Raw genomic sequence first — 22,000 nt, 5'->3', positions numbered from 1 at the left:
GTCCAGCTTCCCATACAGAGATCGCCAGCGGCCCTTTAAACGGCCAAAAGCACACTCAACAGTCATTTGGCACCGGCTCAGCCTGTAGTTGAACCATTCCATGCTGTTGTCAAGGCTCCCTGTGTAGGGTTTCATGAGCCACAGCATTAATGGGTAAGCGGGGTCTCCAAGGATCACAATGGGCATTTCGACTTCCCCTACTGTGATCTTCCGCTCTGGGGAAAAAAGTTCCGGCCTGCAGCTTCCTGAACACAGCAGTGTTCCGAAAGATGTGTGCGTCATGTACCTTTCCGGACCAGCCTGCGTTAATGTCAATGAAATGCCCACGGTGATCCACAAGCGCCTGGAGAACCATAGAGAAATACCCCTTCCGATTAATGTACTTGGATGCTAGGTGGGGTGGTGCCAGAATAGGAATATGCGTCCCATCTATCGCCCCTCCACAATTAGGGAAACCCATTTTTGCAAAGCCATCCATAATGTCCTGCACATTACCCAGAGTCACAGTTCTTCTGAGCAGGATGCGATTAATGGCCTTGCAAACGTGCATCAACACGATTCCAATGATCGACTTTTCCACTCCAAACTGGTTCGCAACCGATCAGTAGCTGTCTGGAGTTGCCAGCTTCCAGATTGCAATAGCCACCCGCTTCTCCACCAGCGGGGCAGCTCTCAATCTCGTGTCCTTGCGCGCAGGGTGGGGGCGAGCTCCTCACACAGTCCCATGAAAGTGGCTTTTCTCATCAGAAAGTTCTGCAGCCACTGCTCATCATCCCAGACTTGCATGACGATGTGATCCCACCACTCAGTGCTTGTTTCCCGAGACCAAAAGCGGAGGTCCACGGTGCTGAGCATGACCATGAATGCCACAAGCAAGTTCATGTTGTACGTGTTACGCGACTCGATATCATTGTTGGACTCCTCACTGTCACTTTGGATCTTAAGGAATAGCTTGACTGCCAAATGTGACGTGCTGGCGAGACTCGTCAGCATACTCCTCAGCAGTTCAGGCTCCATTTCCCGCAGACGGAAACGGAACATAGATCGCGCTGCACAGAAACTGTTGAAAGATGGCGTTGAAAGATGGCGCCAAATGTGGACGGAAACACCGGGATTGCTGGGATGTGAAGTGATGCATCACGGGGCATTGGAACAGGACCCAGAATGCCCCACACCCACGCCCCCTTCCCACAACCCATGGCGCCAGAATGGGAAGAGGTGCTCTGTGGGATAGCTGCCCATAATGCACCGCTCCCAATGCTGCCGCAAGTGCCGCAAATGTGGCTACGACAGTGCGCTGTCAGCTGTCAGTATGGACAGACTGCAGCGCTTTCCCTACTCAGCTGTACGAAGGCAGGTTTAACTCGCAGCACTGTACATCTGCAAGTGTAGTCATGGCCTTTATTTGTGCTTAACTTTGCTTATTTAGACCCAGAAAACTGGGAGTCTTAGACAACACACAGCAGAACATTGCACCAATGTTGTACAAGTTCTGAAGATGCCGAATTCTTCATTTGATAACTGCTTTTGTTTTCCCCTTAGCGGAAAGCAGTAAGAAAGGTGCAGAAAAACTTCTGGTCAACTTAAATGTACATTTACAAGCAGTAATCCAGAATGCTTTTGTTTCCCTCTCTCTCTCATGTTGTTAGGATGATATGGGTCTTAAAATAACACTAACTAAAGGTTCATTATATCACAGTCTAAGGAGGTGACCTTGCAAAGACTTACACATGTGCTAACCCTTATGCATATGAATTATTACTTCAATGAGATAGTTCACATGCATTAAGTGATGCATGGATGCAAGTCTTTGCAGCACGGAGGCCAAAAATCAAATTTCATTACAGCTGTGACTAAAATATACATAGCATGTCATATTTTTACAACCGAGACATCCAGACTTAAGGGATCTCATGTTTTGCTTGTATTCTATCCCGCTCCTCGTGGGACATCTTGCCCTACGCTCACAGTAAACGTGAGCAACTAAAATTGCCTGTTTCTGCAAGGGAAGGAAGTGGAATTAAGAGAATCAACAAAAAAGCTACACTCTCTAAATGCTGCTTGCTACCACTGATGACTTTGCCAAGGAAACTTCTGCTCTGGTGAGTTAGTGTAGCAAACATAATGCAAGAAATCCTGGCCCTACTGAAGTCCATGGCAAACCTCCACCAATGTCTTTCTGGTAGTAAAACTACATTAAATCCATTTGGCAGTTTACTGACCCACTTTTGAAAAAGCAAAACCACTTTAGACATCTACTGATCATGAGCTTTCAGTTGATGGCATGACATGCAGAATGGTTCAGCAGGAAAATAGGTTTCCGATGGGCAACAGATGTGTGAAGAGTTGAATAAAAGGATATACCATTTTGTAGATACTTAATTTGAGTTGGATATTTTTATTTTGATATTTAATGTCAGACTATAATTATATACTACACCTCTACCCCGATATAACACTGTCCCCAGGAGCCAAAAAATCTTAACGTGTTATAGGTGAAACCGCGTTATATCGAACTTGCTTTGATCCGCTGGACTGTGCAGCCCCCTCCCCCCCACCCCCCCGCGAGCACTGCTTTACGAATTCGTGTTATATCGGGTTGCGTTATATCAGGGTAGAGGTGTATTTTAAAAATTAAAGTTTATATAATGTTCAGAAATATATACCCCATAGATGACTTTTAAATCTAATTCTCACATAAATGCTCCAAACTTTCTTTCATGCTGCCCCATATGGACGGAACATCCTTCCTGAATTTATTTGTAAGGCCTCCGACTCTGTATTTAAGCTCCTCAAGGAGACCCATTTTTGCCATTTTGACATCTGATTTATACTGAGATCCCTAAACAAATTAACCTTTCCACACTTCCCCTCCATGTTCCCCAAGAATAGACCAAGTATCACCTCATCCATTCTGTTTGCTGGTTGTGCCCCTTCCCCTAGTTTATAATCTGTTTGCCTGCCTTTAGATGGTGAGCGTGTTGGGACAGAAACCATGCCTTTTCTGTCTGGAGGCCACCCAGCACATTATGGGTGCTAATACACAAAACCCTACACACTAAGGATTTTATTTTCCCTCCATCTCCCTTTCACTATAGAACCTAGCTCTCTCAAGTTATATTCTGAGATAATAGTATATCACATTAAATGTACTTCAAACAGCTGCTCTCCAAACAGGGCAACCACTTTTAAGGACAATTCTTATATACACAACAAATAAGAATATTGCCAACAACACGCTTAAAATGTCTCATCACAGTTAACCATATCTGTAGTAATATTCTCAATGACAGAATTTATAAATTTAGTGCAAAGTAATTTCTTCTTCCTAAGACCTAAATGAAGTTTATATATTCTTTTCAAATAACACTAAAAGCAAAGCTACACAATGCTTTGCAAGTTAAACAAAAGTTTTGAACTATTCAGGAAGACAATAAAAAGGCTTTTTATAATACCACCATGAATCACTATTTGAAAACAAGCCAATAACTAATTTGGAGCAGACTAATATTATTTCAAGATCCTTCATAAGTCAGAAGACATTTGTCTTATTTCCTTTCTTTATAATTACAGTGAAATTAACAGATCTGTTCTGGGAGGTAAATGATTACTGGAGTAGTTTTCAGCAGCTTTTTTGGCACAAAGTTACTTCCTTACAAAATGTTATTTATATAAATATACATATTAAAAAACTAAGCTGTTATTATACTTCCCAGTTTAATGTAGTAATGTAAGGTCATGGTCCCATCTTGTAGGTCTCTGATGGACAGGAAATGAACAGGACCTAATAAAACACGATATACGTATGTGCAAAAAAAAAAAATCTATCAAATGACACCAGAGAGGACAAAACGGATGTTTTGCACTATTTTGTTACAAGCCAAACTAACTCAAATGAAGCATGTACAAGTTTGACTCTGGAATCAGGAGGCTACAGATTTTCCATGTACTGTATTAGCACTTCAGCTGGTACATGCTTCAGTCTTTCTTCCTGTGCAGATGCAAGGACTTGTGAATGTAAGTTGCCAAAGGGGTCCACTTCTACTTATTGCACAGCCCTGCAGGTGTGGTAAACTTTGATCCACGTCTTTTTGAAGATAGGCAACAATCTATTAGAATTACTTCCAAAGTGCTAAATTGTCTAGACACATTATGGGGATGGGAAACATTACCTTTCTGTATCATTAAATCTTCTTTTAAAACACTCTGGCTTTACTTCAACAATTTTGTCCCCAGTTTAACAAAGTGCTCTGCTTAATAAGAATGGACTTAAGCATGTGCTTTAATGTTTTGCCAAATCAGGGCCTTTAAGGCCACACTCTGACCTAAATACACGAGCATAGCTCCCATTGAAGTCTATCGTATTTACATGCGAGTAATTTGAGGGTAAAATGTCACCTTATGAACTTTATAGTCCTATGTATGTATCTACTCATGAGACTAGGCACTGAAGGCAAACTCATACCAGTCTGCCCAGGAAACCATCTTGCACTCAAAATTACTCACATGAGCAATATTAGCTACAATGCAAATGTAACCCACCCTTTGGGCTGGATCCAGAGGACGATAGTCAATTACAGACCAACTACAGAGCCTAGATTTTTATCTCAAGCTGTTGAAACTTGTGCTTTTTAAGCACAGAAGTTCTCTGGTTCAATCCCTGTCAGTCAAAGTGGTGGTTATGAATATTTGCATGAACATTTACATATAAATTCACATCCATTTAATGAAAATAAATCTTTGAAAGCCATTTTGGATTCTCCACAATATAAAATGAGTTTGAGATATAGTCATGTAACCATTAATATGTAAATGTGCATACAGACAAGTTGTACAGGAAGTCAATAATTCAGTGGACAGTTAACCTAACTAAATTGCATTTCTACTTAGGATTTTCCACAGTCATATCACAGAGCTATTCCGATATTAGAATTTTTAGAGCCACCATTACATTAATTTTTTTTAAAATAGCAGCATATAACAATACATATTCAACAGCAGTACTAAAACATTAAAGTGACTTAATATATCCATTATTTTATTTAAAAAAAAAAAAAGGGCTTCTCTAATCCATTGCTGACTTTGCCTATTAAATTCACTCATCTTGTTCAGATATCATCTACTTTATTTCCTGAGAAGAAATTCATTATTTGAATCTGGTTTACTTATTAAGAAGCAAGTGAGAAAAAATTCAGGACTTGGTGAAAATTTCAGTGGTTCAGTATTTTATTTATGGAAAAGAATAAAAGCAGTGCTAGATTACTGGATAAATTAAAGAAAATGGGATTAATGTAATCAGTGTTTGTCAACATAAAAAAAGTTATAAGAAGAATAAAAAGTCAGCATAAAACCATCCGTCAATGGAATCAACTAGATACACAATGAACTTTTAAATTATAACATAAAAATTCTGCAGAAGTATTTTCCTAGGGGATATGACAGTGAATACTGGAAATGTGAGAAAAAAAATAATTTGATCATTGTTTCTAATGATCCTTTTCTCAACATTCATGAAATCTTTGCAGTTTTCTTAAAAGGCAAACACAAGCCTGCAGACTCCAATTACACATAACTCAAATTAGATTCCATGGTCTAGTCACCAAAATTTTGTTTTCTAGTCTACAAAATTCCATAATGCCGCTAAGAGTTGGCATTCACTAAATCACTATTCTGTGGTCTGCTAGTTAGTATATGGGACTGGGAGTAGGGAAAACCAGGTTCTGTTCACAGCTCTGCTACTGATTTGCTATGTAAAATTGGGAAATTAATTCAGGACAGATCATGATATCCTTACTCACAGTGAATAGTACCTTATACTAGGAGTAGTCTCACTGGAGTCAATAGAAATACTTGAGAAGGTACTGAACATGAGTAGAGGTTTCACAATCTAGCCCTCAGTCTCGGATCTCCAAAGGTATTTAGGCTCCTAGCTTCCACTGAAATCATTGGAAGTTCGCAGCCTAAACACTGTTCAGGATCTGGGTCTTAGTGCCTCAAGTTTACTTATCTTAATGTTTACAGGTAGGTAATTACCTAAACAGGTGTGCTGTAAGATGTAAAGTGTTTGTAAAGAGCTTTGAGGTCCTACAGTAAAAGACACTACAGATTTTTATTATTGTCCCTCGAACTTTTCCAGTTTGCGATCCTTTTATAGTTCTGCTAACAACTACCATTTTCCCAGGGCAAAAATAGGTCTTAAAATTGTTTGCATATTTTTCATTTTTCTTTAATCATAGATGCCTGAGACAGAGAATTGCTTGTATGATAGCTGTGAGGAAGGCAGACAAACTGTGCAATAAAACAGGCACCACAGTGGAAAAACTATGCTGCAGATTAAAAGGATTCTATATTTTTAGATTTTCCAAGGTTTTCACACTGAAGTAAGCAGTTCTTCAGTCTGGTTCTATGAGGAACAATCAACAGTTTCTTCCTTTAGACAATACAAGGATGAAAAGAGTGAGCATTCATAGTATAAGCGACCAGATAGCTATGTCTCAAATTAATGTCAAATCTTTTGTCATCTCACTTAATTGTTGTAATGAGCAACTTATTAGAATTCCCATATAATGCCTACAATTTGTTAACACACATTGCACCTCCAAATTAGAAACAAAATAAAGTTCAGTTTCCAGTATAATTCATATTTGTAAATACTCAGTTAAGTAAATCATGTCATGCATGCTCTCAAAAAATGTTTCAACCGCTCAAAATATAGTACATGCTTTTATATAACGGTACAGTCACCTCCTCGCATTTACACAAGAGCAATGGCGATACTATTTTCAAAACTAGTTTTATTTCTGTAGAGTATGTTTAAATACATTCTATAATGTCAATGAATGATTACTAAGCTTCCAGTAAACCCAGGATTTCTACATGTAAAATCATGTATATTGCTCCACTAGTGCAACTGGACAACTTGTAGAATGAACATCAATGCAATATTGATAAAGATTTTTTTATTTAGCCAGGGTGGTGGGTAGTAATCTCATATTGCTGTTATTGTTGTAACAAAATTAATGTCAATTACACTCAGGAGGCTCACACTTTAAGCTACACCTTAAATCTGGGTTGCCATAACAATGTCGTACAATGTGTGAAAAATCCACATCCCTGACCAATTTAGCTATGCCAACCTAACATCAGTGTAGACGCAACTAGGTTGACAGAAGAACGCTTCCCTCAAACTAGCAACCATTGATCGGGGAGATGGAGTTCCTATACTGACGGAAAAACCCTTCCATCCACATAGGCTGCATTCTACACTATGGGATGGTGGCACAACTACAGTGCTGTAGCTATGCTGGTACAATCTCTGTAGTGTAGAAATGGTCATGCTGTTTTCTCTCACATACACACTTTTATTCCCCCTTCTCTGTTCAAGAACATTTGCTTCACTGAGAAATGTGTGTGTCAACTATTAAATTACTTGCTCCTAGATGAAGGCGGAATTATGAAATGCTGTCACAGAGGAGGAAGGACAGATTGTAGGAAGGGGCTAGTTATAGAGAATTGTGGTTATTTACAAGCTGCTTTTTGAAGCCCATCTTCTTCATCCCTCACATAGAAAAAAGCCTCAGAATACTAGGAATATACCCACCCCCTACTTACAGCTTCTCCATGAGAATACTGAAAAGCAGAGAGACAGCCTTGTTGAGTCTAGTTTCTCCCTCCATCCCCAAAATGTCTAGTGTTGTCTTGTTTTGAAACTGAACCTTGTTACTAGCCTACTATAAAATGTCTGGAGAATGAAAACAGACAATATATTTGGGGAAAAAAAATCCCACCACATTTCTTTTTAAGCTGCCGTGTTTTCTTGCTCTGCGTGTACTTTTTAAGGCTTTCACAAACAAGCTTTATGTAATTTATGCAAATTTTAAAAGTTGTCCCAATCACAAAACCAGTCCATCCTATTAAAGGGGAGTACAGTTGATGCTATTTTTCCAGCCAATTTAGTAAACAAGGAAGAACTTGTTATGTTCTTTGCCACTCCTCTTATATTATCTGTTAATTTCTCTCTTCTGAAGACTACAGTTCAAAGGCCTAGCAGATCACTAGTTAAGTACTAACTATTATGTTGTTCACGGAAAGGTGAGGGATCCAGGGCATGGGAAATTCATTTTCAAACACACTTGGTCTCTGCCACTTACAAGCACCAGGTTCTAAAGGTCAAAAGACTGTAAGACTCTGGTACTCTCGAGCACACAGACCAAAGCAGGAATTTTAGAAGTTCTTTTTGCTATTGCATAGACACTTAGCTCAAAGCAATCTGAAGTCTAGACAGATAGCAGTGCTTAATTAGTATGATTAAAAAGCTTGAAAAAGTCATTAGATTGCTTAATGAATAAGTTGTTTAAGACCATTTAGTTTTGACCTGCACAGACTATTTTAATTTTGTCAAGCATTTAATTATGAACTGCCTTTTTTTTTTTTTTTTTTTTTTTTGCACTATGGTCTCTGCATGTTATCCCACTGCCTGAAGCTCTGTGCAAGTGTCTAATGAAAAATACAGAATATTGTTTTCATAAGCAACTTATGTACAATAGTCATCATCATCATGGGATCTAAGAATACTTATTAATTAAGCCTGAACAAGTCTATTAAATTAAGGCTGAGTATGACTAATTTATATAAAAGGGAAGTCAGACTGAAGACTAAAAACCGAGGCTGACAAACTGACACTTGAAGATCAGTCAGTTTGGGGGAAGAAAATTTCAGTCAGAGAGACAGTTCTTTCCCTTCACTTGCACAAGAGGACAGAACCTAGATTTGGCAAACCTGGCTGATGTCACAAAAGGGATGTATCAGTTTGCTTCACTATCCCTTCCTTTCCCTGGCCCATGGAAGTCTCCATTATAGGTATCCCATGGAGCAATGTGTTTCCCGGGCAGGGAAAGGAGCTAGCTAAATTGGGGCCCCTGCTCTCCCTAGCATTGTACTTCCAGCCGCCATGGGAACTCAGAGTAAAATAATTCCACAAGAGTGTGTGAAGCAAACCTTCGCCCCCCTCTCCCCACATGAGAATAAAGAGATGGATGGGATTGGGAATGCTTTATTGTTACCATGTAGATTACTACCACACAGCAATTACTGGCACATACTGTGGAATTTTAGTGCGTTTATGGGTGGACATCAATCCACTAGGTACTAACTAGAAGCAAAGTAACTGAACAACAGAAACTGCCATTTAGCAGTTTGAATGTTGATAAAACAGATCAGAACCAACCCCGCAGGGGTGATCTGAATAAGTGATTACTTTTGGAAACGTGTATTATTTTAGTTTTCTAACAAGGTTTATTGAGCTAAGTCTCTGTCTTACAGATGTTTATTATGGTTTATGCACATACACTGTACACAAAAAGTTATTTATACCTCAACATAAAAATTAAAACAAAGGAGCCTTGAAATTTAACCTTTAAATGTGTGAAATACATTGTAAACTAAATATGTTTATATTGAAAAGTGTTTGGCAGTATGCAAAATCTTTTATTTTTAAACGAGATTCAGTATAGAAGTATTTTTAGAACAGTTTTTAAATATTGCTGAAGTGAGAAATAACCTCCTAAAATGTTCAAGTCAGTAATTTCTTCTTAAATATAATGTATAGCAGCTCTGCAAGCACTTGAGGAATGTACTAGATAACAAATATCCTTTTCCTGGAATTGAGGAGGGAGCTGTTTCATAAAGTCATGTTATTACGACTTGGTATTTGGCAAACCTTTCCACTCTTTTTAAAAAGGCTTTTTAAAAACAAGAGCTTTTTATTTCTTTCTGGTTCTCAGTTGTCTGCCAAGTAACTAGCAGCAAACTGTAAAATGGATAGGAGGCAGCTAAAAAAAATTCCATCCCCAGTTCACAACTTTTCAGCCACTCATTTTTATAAAACACTTTTTTTTTTTTCAAAAGGAACTCATTAAATGGACAACTGTATTAAAGCATTTGGAAAATGCAGTTTAGACAAGTGTGTGACACCAAACTCTGAGATATAGCAGACCCTAGAATCCCAGAACTCAAGATATAAATTAGTGACCTCACAATAGTTTTTTTAAAAGTGGTCTTAAATCGACTGAACGTTACCTTTGCAACAGAAGATGAATGATAGGTCTGAAAACATGAGCGCTTTGTTAGCACTTTATGTATCTATGTAAAGTAGTGTATTTTAGTCTTACTTAAAATGTGAACAGTTTTGCCACTGATGTGCTACGTCTGCACTGTTGCTGAATTCTGTAGTTTTATCTCCTCTCATAAAATGATGTTCTTATTTAAGTTTCAGCTCCTGGAATCATGTGATAAGATGAGAAGCTCAGCTTTAATTTAAAAAGTAAATTTTTAGCACTCATGGTTGCTGAGAAAAAGATTTAAAGCTAAAGGCTAAAAAAACAAGGAAAATAAAGCCAAATTTATTATTTTTAGAAGTATCAATTTTAAGTCAATATAAAGATTTATTTTGTGGTTTGACTCATTTTTGAATGCTTCATGTTGACAACACTGTAGCGTGACTTTAGAGCAGTAGTGGGCAACCTGCGGCCCACTAGGGTAATCTGCTGGCGGGCCGCGAGACAGTGTTTTACACTGACCATACACAGGCATGGCCGCCCGCAGCTCCCAGTGACCACAGTTTGCCATTCCCTGCCAATGGGAGTTGTGGGAAGCGGCGCCGGCCGCAGGGACATGCTGGCCGCTGCTTCCCACAGCTCCCATTTGCCGGGAATGATGAACCGCAGCCACTGGGAGCAGTGGGGGACTGTGCCCACGGACAGTCAATGTAAACACTGTCTCGCGGCCCGCCAGCGGATTACCCTGACGGGCCCCAGGTTGCCCACCACTGCCTTAGAGAAACCACCACCTACTTGTATCAGTTTCCCAATCTGTAAAATGGAGATACCACCTTCTTTCTTTGCAGGGAGTTGTAAGGCTCAATTGTTTGTATAGTATTTTGTATATGTGAAACACCGTGAATTAGTATTGTACTTTTATCAAGAATCGTTAATTAGTTTCCGTAACATTCTGATATTTGTGTCACCTCCCACAGAACATTTTACTTGTTTATCAGCTGCAGTCAATAGTTTCTGCAACTTCACCTCAAAACGTAAGTGATTTGGGAAGATATTGAGCCTCTCTCTACTTTGGAGATGTGCGAAGAACATTGGTGTTCCATTTGTGGACCCAATCCTATAGGTGTGTAAGTGCTGTATTAACAGGAGATTAAGTGGAATGGTTCACTTGCCTCCAGTAGGACCTCCTCCCCTTTGCCTCTATTCAGTCTGTATATGAATATATAGGTTTAAGTTCTCTAGGCTGAATCACACAAAAGACATTATTCTAAAAGACTCAACATCAAGGTATCAAGGACAACATTCAGTATTTTGACTATAGCTGTCTATTTTTAAAAAAGGCACATGAATCTGAGAAAAAACAGTGCAACTCTGCTTGAAAAGAAACTGCATACAGCGGGGTTATCATGCTTTCCATAGTTCAGACTACATTTTAAGAAATGTAATCTTTGCAGTTACCATCACTTTCCATTTATCCTGCTTATCAGCCCTATGTGAATAACTGAAATGGGAAAGTATCAAGAAAGCATTAAAAGTATTTTTAATTTTCTTTAATGCAGTGTTTTGTTCCATTTGAAAAATTAATCACATTGTCTTTTGTTCTTCCTCTCTCCCCCTATATGCTGGGCTGCATAGTCTCCATCTTCCCTTGCAGCTCCAGTCCCACCAGTGCCTCTGGTTGCGAAGGTGGGTCATAATACTTCTCCTCCTCCTTTTGGAGGACAGGAGACTCTAATAACGGTTTTGCTGATTCCTCTCACCTTGTCTCCAATTGCTTCTTTGTGGTGAGTACCTTGGTTGGCTATAGAAGCAGCTGAAAACAAAGGTACAGAAAGAATAAGACCAATGTGACCTGCCAGTGTTCTAAGCACTACAGTTTGAGAATTGCCAATGTGCCCAAGCTCCGCCTCTCTCTGCCTCAGTGAGGGTCATTGGGATGTGGGGGCATTTGAAAAGGAGGAGGAGGTAGAAAGCCCTCCAAAAACTAAAAATAAACCACAACCCTCTCTATGAAAAATAAAGTTCAGAAAACATTGGTTTGAAAGCAACATTTAAAGTCTGGGTAATTTAATTCTATAGTTTGGGCAGACAGCTGGGATTTCACAGATGCTAAACCATTTTACAGTGAGATATTCTGCTCATGGCAAGAGAGTTAATTCAACTGTTTTCTTAACCATGTATCAAGTGTTAAGTTAATTCAGGACATTTGCAATCTCTTACCCAAGATTTTCAAATCTCAGAGGTTTGATTTAATAAAAGGCCATGGTCAGTGTTATTAGGCCCAACATTTGATCTATTCTATCTACTTTTATATGCATGGACTTGGCAAACAATTCTTCTATGTACTATACCCACCACCACAAAACTCAGCCCACTCCTAACATGTTACAACATTTCCTCCATCCCCATTGTAAAATAAAATAGCAACAGCTTAGCCCCCCCTCCCCCTCCCCACGAGCAATCTTTCATACACAGGTAACTAGTTCTTCCCACGTAAACACAAATATTTAGTGAATGAAAGAGATTTAAGTCTTAACGCTGTAAAAGGTTATAAAAAGTGAGTAAAATGAGATTTTAAAAGTTATTCAAAAATATATTAATTTGATGGTATTCATTTGAACAGTTCTTGTTAGATGTAGATATTTTATTGCAAATGTAGTCAAACTACAAAATTCCAAGTTGAACACATTATAAGCCCTGCAATCCAGCTCAGTTTAAAAGGCGAGCACAAATGTGCAATTCTTCAGTCTCTCTTCTTTATACTCTTTAATCCACAGGGATATACCAGCCCTTAATTCTTTTAAGATTAGGTCACTGACAAATGTTATGCTTTAGCCTTGACACAACCAGCCATGCTGAAATAATTGGTTACTTTCCTATATGCTTTAAATTTTAGGGAAAAGATTTGTGCAAAGTTTCTTTCCATATAATGTACCTTCTTCTCCAACTCTGCAATTATAACCAATACCTGAATATATATTTATACAATTGAAGAATAGCAATGAAAGCTAGCTTGATTATACACTAAAGTTAACTACATTTCGGAAAACTTGCATTTAAAAATACTTTTGTCAAAACACACAAATGATTTCCAAATTAGTGTATGTATGAAGAAACATCTCTGAAAAAGGAAACTAATCAGTCTAATTTTTGAGGTTTAAAGTATAGTTAAGTGAGTATGTAAAAATGGCACTAACTCAACAGATCCATTCATTTTGTGTATTCAATGTTATCTGATTTATTTAGCAACAAAAATATGGTTTTACTGTTTTATACTCTTTTTAACACTGCAAAGCCCACAAACAGTAAATTGGAGAACTGTCCTCCCCTTCAACCGCCTTCACATGCAAGGTCACAGGGATCAATCCTCACTCTTCAATAGCTATGAGACCATTTGTAGTGGAGGTAGTGAAACACCGGTTCTTTTGCCAAAAGCATAATTGAGGACACTCTGTTGTACACTTTTTTCCATGAATGCAACCATCCCCATCACGTCACAATACATACAAGAGATCTACACCTAGATCAGGGATTGGCAACCTTTGGCACCCGGCCCGGCCGGGCCGGTTTGTTTGCTGCAGTGTCCGCAGGTCCGGCCGATCGCAGCTCCCACTGGCTGCGGTTCGCTGCTCCAAACCAATGGGGACTGCGGAAAGCGGCATGGGCCAAGGGATGAGCTGGCCACCCTTCCCGCAGCCCCCATTGGCCTGGAACGGTGAACCGCAGCCAGTGGGAACTGCGATCGGCTGAACCTGCGGACGCTGCAGGTAAACAAACCGGCCCAGCCTGCCAGGGGCTTACCCTGATGGGCCGGGTGCCAAAGGTTGCCGATCCCTGACCTAGATGTACAGCAGCTAACTCAACCCAAGCAAAACCAAAATGACCCTGATCAGAAGGGCATGGGGGTGTTGTACTTCAAATTATGATGAGAGCATACTCTCCTCACATATAAGGTATCTCCCCTCAGTTCTCAGCATGGCACCCAGCCTCAGAGTCCTGGTCACCTCATTAAACCTAAATGACAAGGTGAAGATTATCAAAGACATTTGGCTAGGGGAATGAGCTGTCAGAAGAAGCCAGACAAATTCAGAGTCTGACCACCTATTAACAGTGCTGCAAAATCTCCTCTGAGAAAACCTGCTCACTATAAAAGGAATGAAACATGTGGGGGAAAAAATGTCCTGAATATTTTCATATAATGATGGATAGAGAACCCCAACACCGATAGTTAATAGTAGCAGATGCTACATAAAGTTCTAATTGCAGGGTCAAATTCTGTCCTTATTTGCAGCAATGCAACCATATTGCTGGCACAGGGATTACATAGGTGTAGCGATTTACTCCGACATTTACCCCAAATAGTGATGAGGTGCAATGAGGAAAAAATGCAGCTTGCCTCAAGATCCCTGAGGTAGCCATTAGAAAAGACATCTTTTTATTTTTAAATTGAGCAAATTTGACTTGAAAATCAATGCATCACAATATATATGGAAACTCGTGACGCCCATTTCAGACAGTAAGTTCTCTTCGGCGGCATTCAACTGCCTGACCCATGAGACCATCTTTTCTCTTCCTGCAGATCCCTCCCTTGTTGTCCTACAGACAACAGCCTCCTTCACTACACAAACCTGATTCATTCCCTGAACAGCATCCATCCTGTGCACTAAGACTATATCATACAAACACATAAAGAGGAGAAATCAAGGTCGAACAGGCTACCTTAATTTTGGTATTTCTTAGACATGCAGTGGTTGAATTTGAACTTTAACATTAAAATAATGTAGGAGGTTTTTTGTATGTGATTTTGTAAGCTTTAAAAAAAAAAAAACAAAAAAAAAAAAACAGAAAACAAATTCATTAGGTGGAATTACACTGGCTGTCACTTGGGTCATCAGCAAACCAGTTAAGCTAACAGAAGTAAGTTGGTAAAGCAGGTGAAAAACTCGTTATTTTATGCAAGAAAATTTGAAAAAAAATGGTTTTTTTCCTCTTAGAAATTTATCACAAAATTGATGAAAAACCATATAAATTTGGGTTTTGAAAATAATTTTTTATTTTAAAAGTTTTTGAAAATAAACCCAAAACATTTTCACTAAAAAGAAATATTTTTACTGCCAAAATTTTGGTTCCTGGTTTTTCATTTAGATTAAACATAAATTTCCCACCAATATGTGTGTTTTGGTTAAAAAACTAAGGACATTTATTTTGACAAATATTTTGAACAGCTCTACTAATTGGGAGCATCAATGGGCTGTTATCCTTTTATATTGATCAGCTGTGGAGGGAGGACTACCCAGACACTCTGCCAGTGCATAACTGTTTGCTAGACACTAGAGTACTATTGGGACTCAGAAATCCTGGGTTCTGTTCTGGAGAGGGAATGTTCTGCCCCGGTCTCCACACCCCTTCCACTCCACCAGAAACTTCCTCCTGGCTTTCTACATCTGGGCTCCAACAAAGGCTAGCATTGAGAGCACAAGAAAGATGGTCTCCTTGTTGTCAGTTTTGATGCCCAGTGACAGTGGAGCCCGGCAACTGGGAAGAGCAATTGCAAGGAAAGTCCTTTTTAGCCGTGCAACAAGATCACCCACAATCCAGACAGAATCCACTAAAAATCTAGTTGCCAGACGCTAACAAGCCTCTACTGAGCATGGACACATGGTAATTCCTCTCCTCCCTCCTTCCCGCCCCCTCCCCCTCCGAAGTATTAGAGCTGAGCCAAATTGAGTGGCTTTTCACAGGGACGAGAAAAGCCACCTCTCTGACCCTAGGGTGAACCCATCTGGTAAATTGCAAGTGCCTCCTCTAAAGCATGGAGATGCTTGTCAAATAGTTGTAAGAATTTAATGTTAGTGAAACATTTTCTTCCCAAACCTCACTGGCAGAAATGGATGAACCATTTTTGTTGAAATTTCTCAAAAACAAAAACAAACAAACAAAAATTCAGCCTGAAGCAGACACCAAACATTGAGAATTTCAAGCTGAATAGTCTGACAATGTTATTAAAAAATTGAAAATAGGGTCTTATAATGGAAACTATTAGGTAACTTTAACTATTGAAGTCTTTGCCAAGTCCACCTATAATAAATGTAATAAGTTTCATTGCTGGAGCTATTTATATTTGCAAAGTTTTTTTCACATCCAGGAAGGCTGGATAGTTTTTCACCACCCCAAGAAAACAGCTTTTAATCAAGGTTGGGAACCACTGATCTAGAGTGAGATTCAGGAAATTAAAGTGATAAACTGGGTTCCCTAAATCCTGTAGTCATCACCCAATGCAGCAATCTTTCATCCGCAAAAAGAACAAGAGTACTTGTGGCACCTTAGTCCACGAAAGCTTATGCTCTAATAAATTTGTTAGTCTCTAAGGTGCCACAAGTACTCTTGTTCTTTTTGCGGATACAGACTAACACGGCTGCTACTCTGAAACCAATCTTTCATCTGTGTCTGTGGCGCTCTATAGCTATGAAGGAACGAATACGATTTGCTCCATAATGTGTGATTCTACTCTGAAAACAGGCGTCTATCCCTCACTCTACAAAGTTCCTCTGTGATGATTTGCAAGTCACTTAGCCTGTAAAAAGTTTGGCTTTTCCTCATTTTCAGGGTGCCCAATTTGAGACAGGTAGAGCCTGAGTCACAAAACTGCTGATTACTGACAGTTGCAACTGACAGCAGCAGGAGCTGTGCTTTGAAGAAAAAGAGTCCTGAAGAGACTGCTGTAATTTTAATAGCCACTATCTACATCAGTGGTTCCCAAACTTTAATAACCTGTGAACCCCTTTTACTAGAACGTCAAGTCTCGCAAACCCCCTCCTAAAAATGACTATTTCCAGGGATTTTCTCCTTTACCCAAGTATAAATTATAAAAGCAGTGATCTTGGAAATATAAAATTTGTTTTATGACATGTTTATTGCACACTATTTATTATTACTTATTATTTATCATTACAGTATTTTTATTACATTATGAAAACGGCAAGATCTCACTTTCATAGCTTGTGTCACTTTGAATAAGCCTGTTATAAGACAAGGCTTCTATGTTTCATCAAGGAGTATCAGATGTGAAAGAATGAAGGTATTTAAGAAACCAACTCAAAGAGTTCCTCCTACACAAGCATTCAGGTCTTGAGCAGCCCAGGCAAACAATGCACGTTACAACAAAACTTAAACCTGTTCTTCGTAATAATTTTAAAAACAATACTAGCTGCCTATTTAATTTTAAAAACAGCAAAAAATATCCACCTCCCTTTCCATTTCTTATAAGGACTCTTGAAGTTTAAATCTCCTCAGTGTGATAAATATGCTTGCTTTGATCTGCTTAGCTCTTGGAAGTCCAGGGGCTCCGGGCTGCTGGCCCCAGGCTGCCCGGGGTCCCTAGAGACAGCTCTTTCTGCCATAAGGGAATTTTTTCCCCTGAGAACCCTCTGTAACATTTTGCAAACCCCCAGGGGTTCACAAACCCCAGTTTGGGAACCACTGATCTAGATAAAGTGTAACAAACCTCGAATTGATTGAATTGGGAGGCTTAGGGCTTGTCTACACTGGCAAGTTTTGTTGCCAAAAACTGCCTTTTGGCGACAAAACAGTAAGAGCATACACACTACAATGGGACTTTTGTTCCAAAAAACTGCCCAGTTTTGGTGACAAAAAACTTCCACCCCTATGAGCAGGGCTGGCTTTAGCAAGTGCGGGGCCCGATTCCTGGGGCGGCACTTCGGATTGCCGGCTGGGGGGGCTGCGCGACTTGCCGCACTCCGGTCAGCGCTCCGGCTGGGGTCGCGGCGCCGTGGGTCTGCCTGGGGCCCGGCCGGCGCTCCGGCCGGGGTCATGGGGGTGGCCGCGCTCCGGCCGGAGCTCCAGCTGGGAGAGCGGGGCCCCCGAAGACGACCGCCGCTGCGGTGAGTGCGGGGCCCTCTTAGGCGCGGGGCTCAATTCCGGGGAATCGGGCCAATCGGCCTAAAGTCGGCCCTGCCTATGAGAGACTTTTGTCTTTTCCCCTCCCTTTATTGTCGACTAAGAGCCAGTGTAGACACTGCTGTTTGTTTTGTGGACAGAACTGGCTTCCACCAGTATCCCACAATGCCTGCCCTGATTGCTCTGCTCAGTGTTTTGATCTTTTCTGCCCTGCAGGCATGCGCCCTTCCCCTTTCAAAACTCCAGGAAAGTATCTGTGTGCTGCTCCGTTTGGGGAACAAAGAGCAAATCATTGGAATGCCTGTTCTGCCCCGCACTAGGAACACAGCAGCAGGCAGACGGCTGCTGCAGGGGGAGGGGGGCAGACTGCTGTGCTGCTTTGCCATTGCTCAGCACGGAGAGCTCACAGAGCTACTCATGATGCTACTCTCGGCAGCTGAGGGGGCTGTGGGAGAACTCGGAGAGAATCCCAAAATGCGCAGCGATCAGCTCTTCCTTCCCACAACACTGCACTGTGGGATACATACCCACGGTGCATTGCTCACCCTGTCAATGACGGTGTCCTCAATGTGGACATGATCTGTCGACAGAGGGAGCAAGTGTGAACACCCTTCGGCGATTTTTGTTTTGTCGACTTTTGGGTGTCGACATAAGTTTTGTCAGCAAAACTTGGTAGTGTAGACAACCCCTAACTGTCTGGTAGATGAATGAGTCTCACTTTGGGATCCAAAAGATCAGATAATAACAGAAATACTGAATGAAAAATTCCAGCCCATTTGCTATCTGTGATCTTCTCAACTGGTTGCATAATTCTCACAATTCAGCTAAAACTATCACTATTTGCTCTCCTAGAAGCCGAAGAGCTGACTAGCAATGAGGAAAGAACAGGAGTGGCACCTTAGAGACTAACAAATTTATATTTAGATATATATCTCCTCAATATATGTTCCATTCTATATGCATCCGAAGAAGTGGGCCTCTAAGGTGCCACAAGTACTCCTGTTCTTTTTGTGGATACAGACTAACATGGCTGCTACTCTGAAACCTAGCAATGAGAAGTAGCTTTTATCATGGAGTTTTGAAAGCTGTAAGTGACAGCTAATTAACAGGAAGAACTGCATGACTTCCACATGACCCAAACAACTCCTAGGAGGATATGTCTTTGTGGGAAGAAAAAAGGGAAGCTTTCCTACACTACATACATGTTCTTGACATGAATTAGTTCCCCTGAACAGTAAACCCTCAAATTCAAATAGTGACATTATTAAGATAAAGTATATCATCCTCACAGTTTGCATGCATTTAAGTGGGGTCTGCCTCAGATTTTATTACTGTCTGCAAAACAATATGTATAAAAGATTTAACTCACTCTTCTTTTTGACCTTTTCTTATTTTTGTAAAAAGTAAAATGGAATACATGTAGAATTAGTTGCATATTGAACACCATTGAACATTCATTCCACTCACCTTACACTGGTTACATGTTGTTGAACAGACTGATGTTGAAAATGGTCAGGCCATTGATGATGAAGGCAGAATGATGGGGAGTGTTGAAGGCAGCAGGTGGTCTGATACATAGGTGTATGTTTTTGGCAGATAGATGTTGAATATTCAGTATGTGGCTGCAGGCAGCAGGAAGTCATAGGAGATGGTGCTGTGCTCCCAGCCAGTGAATGACATTCTTGCTGTTTATTATGGCTACTTAAAGGATGATGGTATGGGCAAGGGTGGCAGCATTGTGTCAACATCTGTTGAGTTCTTTGGTTGTCTAAAGGCAGAAAGGATGGTTTGATTGTACCATTAAGTTGCAGGCATCCATTTAGACTCACTTTTGCTCTTGGTGCTTCCTTGGAGGGGAGATGTTGGGCTGCAATGCCTCCATCTGTAGCTGAAAGGATGCTGGGACTGGTAGCACTGGGGAGGATGCTGCCATTACTCAGGACCACAAAATCATTATTGCCATTGTTCATAGCCATACTCTGACTGTTCGATGGATCTGCAGTATTTCTAGAGAAAATTAAATAAACCAAATTTAGCAGGCGGCATAATTTTTTCCAGTGTTCAAAAATTCAAAACAGTTTACATTGAAAACGGTAAGACCCTAGTCCTGAAACTAGATCTCCATATAGGCCCCAATCCATACAACTAGATCCAAGAGTAGGTGGACCCTTGCCTACATTAAACAGCATGGGCTTTCTGCAGGCATAAGGGTCCGCCAGTGGATCTAACTGTATTGTTGAGGCCTAAAGCACCAATTTAGCAAAGTACTTCAGTACATGCTTTTGTTTCTCCATGCAGAGTCCATCATTGCTGTACATTTCTTCAATGGAAAAATAAGCTTCTCTCCAAGAATCAAGGACAACCTCTTTGAAAAGGAGATCTTATATTTAAAAAAAACTGATTATTACATCAGTGGAAATGATTAAGTTGGGCAACAGAATAAATGAGACAAAAAGTTAAAGCCTGATAATAAGATTTCAATAAATACCACATAAGAGACGGGGTCTAAAGTTGATTTTATCCAACTTCCACTCTTGACTAAATAAGAAAACAACCGTCTTCAAAGTGGTATGTAGCAACCACAGGCACAAAGCCTCAGGCAATTCAGCAGGAAACAGCTCAAACCATCAGCCTCTTAGCTGGGAGCCACTAGGTTAAAGTTTTCTAAAGCAAAAGGTGAAGATTGAATCCTTTTTGCAAGTGGGCTCTTAGGGATGTCGTAGTCTCTACAGCCGGCTTCACGGAAGGCCACGGTCTGTGGATCTGTGCAGTCTTCTTACTGCCAGCCCCAACATGCCTTCCAAATATCCCTGCAGACGAGTGCACAGATAGTCCTTCAAGAGCTGGACTCTGAGCTCCCCAAATCCTGCCTCCCATTCAGGGAGCTACATTGTATACAGACAACAGGCAGAGAGCAGGATGAGCTCTCTCTAAAAAAAAGGGCATCAGCAGGAAGGGAATGGAAGTGAGCCATAGGCGGCTGTGTGTCTGTTTCAAAGGCCTTTTACTTGTTCAACCAAAACCCAAAGTTAAAAGTGACACCAGACCAAAATGTATAATTCAAACGAACACACACTGTTGGCTGCCTCTGATTTACAGCCAGCTTGTGGTTGAGAAGCAGTGGTGCACCCTAGAGCTGCCTGGAAAAAGTTCACTTCGGTCAGTATAAAGTAGGGTTACCATACGTCCTCTTTTTCCCGGACATGTCCGGCTTTTCGGCAGTCAAACCCCCGTCCGGGGGGAATTGCCAAAAAGCCGAACATGTCCGGGAAAATGGCGGCTCTGTTTAAGAGCCGGGCTGCCTGAACGCTACCGGCTTCGGGCAGCCCTGTGCCTCCAGACCCTGCGCCGCCGGAGGAGCCCGGGAGGGGAAGTGCCCGGCTGGGGGCGCAGGGTCTGGAGGCAAGGGGGCTGCCCGAAGCCGGTAGCGCTCGGGCAGCCCGGTTCTTAAACAGAGCCTCCAGCGGCTGCGGCTCTGTGTAACTGACACTGTGTCAGTTACACACAGCCCCGGCGGCTGGAGGCTCCAGCCGCCCCGGCTCCGTTTAAGAGCCGGGCTGCCCGAGCGCTACCGGCTTCGGGCAGCCCCGTGCCTCCAGATCCTGTTAGGGTGGGGGAAGGGGCGGAGTTGGGGCGGGGCTAGGGGGTGGGGAAATGGGCGGGGCCATGGCCCGTGGAGGGTCCTCTTTTTTTATTTATGAGATATGGTAACCCTATATAAAGACTAACTGAAAAAGTACTATTTATAAAAACAGACTTCAATGTAAACTAAAAGTAACCATCAAAAGCGTCCACTGCAGTTTGCTGACACCTTTTTAACAGTTAGTGAGAGAGACAGGGCTGCACGGCAGCCAGCATTTAACAGTAATCAACGTGGTGGTTACAGTTTCTGCCCTCCCCTCACATCAACCACTAGCCATTGAAAACCAAGCTTATAAATATTTTGAAGAGATTCTTTTTAAAGGTTATTTAAAGAAATCAAAACATTTAGTTTGCCACCTAGAAGTCTCTGTAGATATTTGAGATAA

General features: G+C 40.9%; 1 protein-coding gene across 1 annotated transcript; it reads right to left on the bottom strand.

Annotated features, from left to right (window-relative positions):
- Positions 1-19,435: 19,435 nt before the first annotated feature.
- LOC135979637 (protein dispatched homolog 1-like) lies at positions 19,436-20,014 on the bottom strand. The gene has a single exon (XM_065579929.1). It carries the CDS (start codon positions 19,946-19,948, stop codon positions 19,436-19,438), a length of 513 nt encoding a protein of 170 aa, XP_065436001.1. The 5' UTR covers positions 19,949-20,014.
- Positions 20,015-22,000: the final 1,986 nt, after the last annotated feature.

This window comes from Chrysemys picta, unplaced genomic scaffold (assembly GCF_011386835.1).
Source record: "Chrysemys picta bellii isolate R12L10 unplaced genomic scaffold, ASM1138683v2 scaf1069, whole genome shotgun sequence".
Lineage (NCBI taxonomy): Eukaryota > Metazoa > Chordata > Testudines > Emydidae > Chrysemys > Chrysemys picta.
The sequence above is the reverse complement of the archived record's forward strand: the minus strand, read 5'-3'. Positions and strand labels throughout refer to the sequence as shown.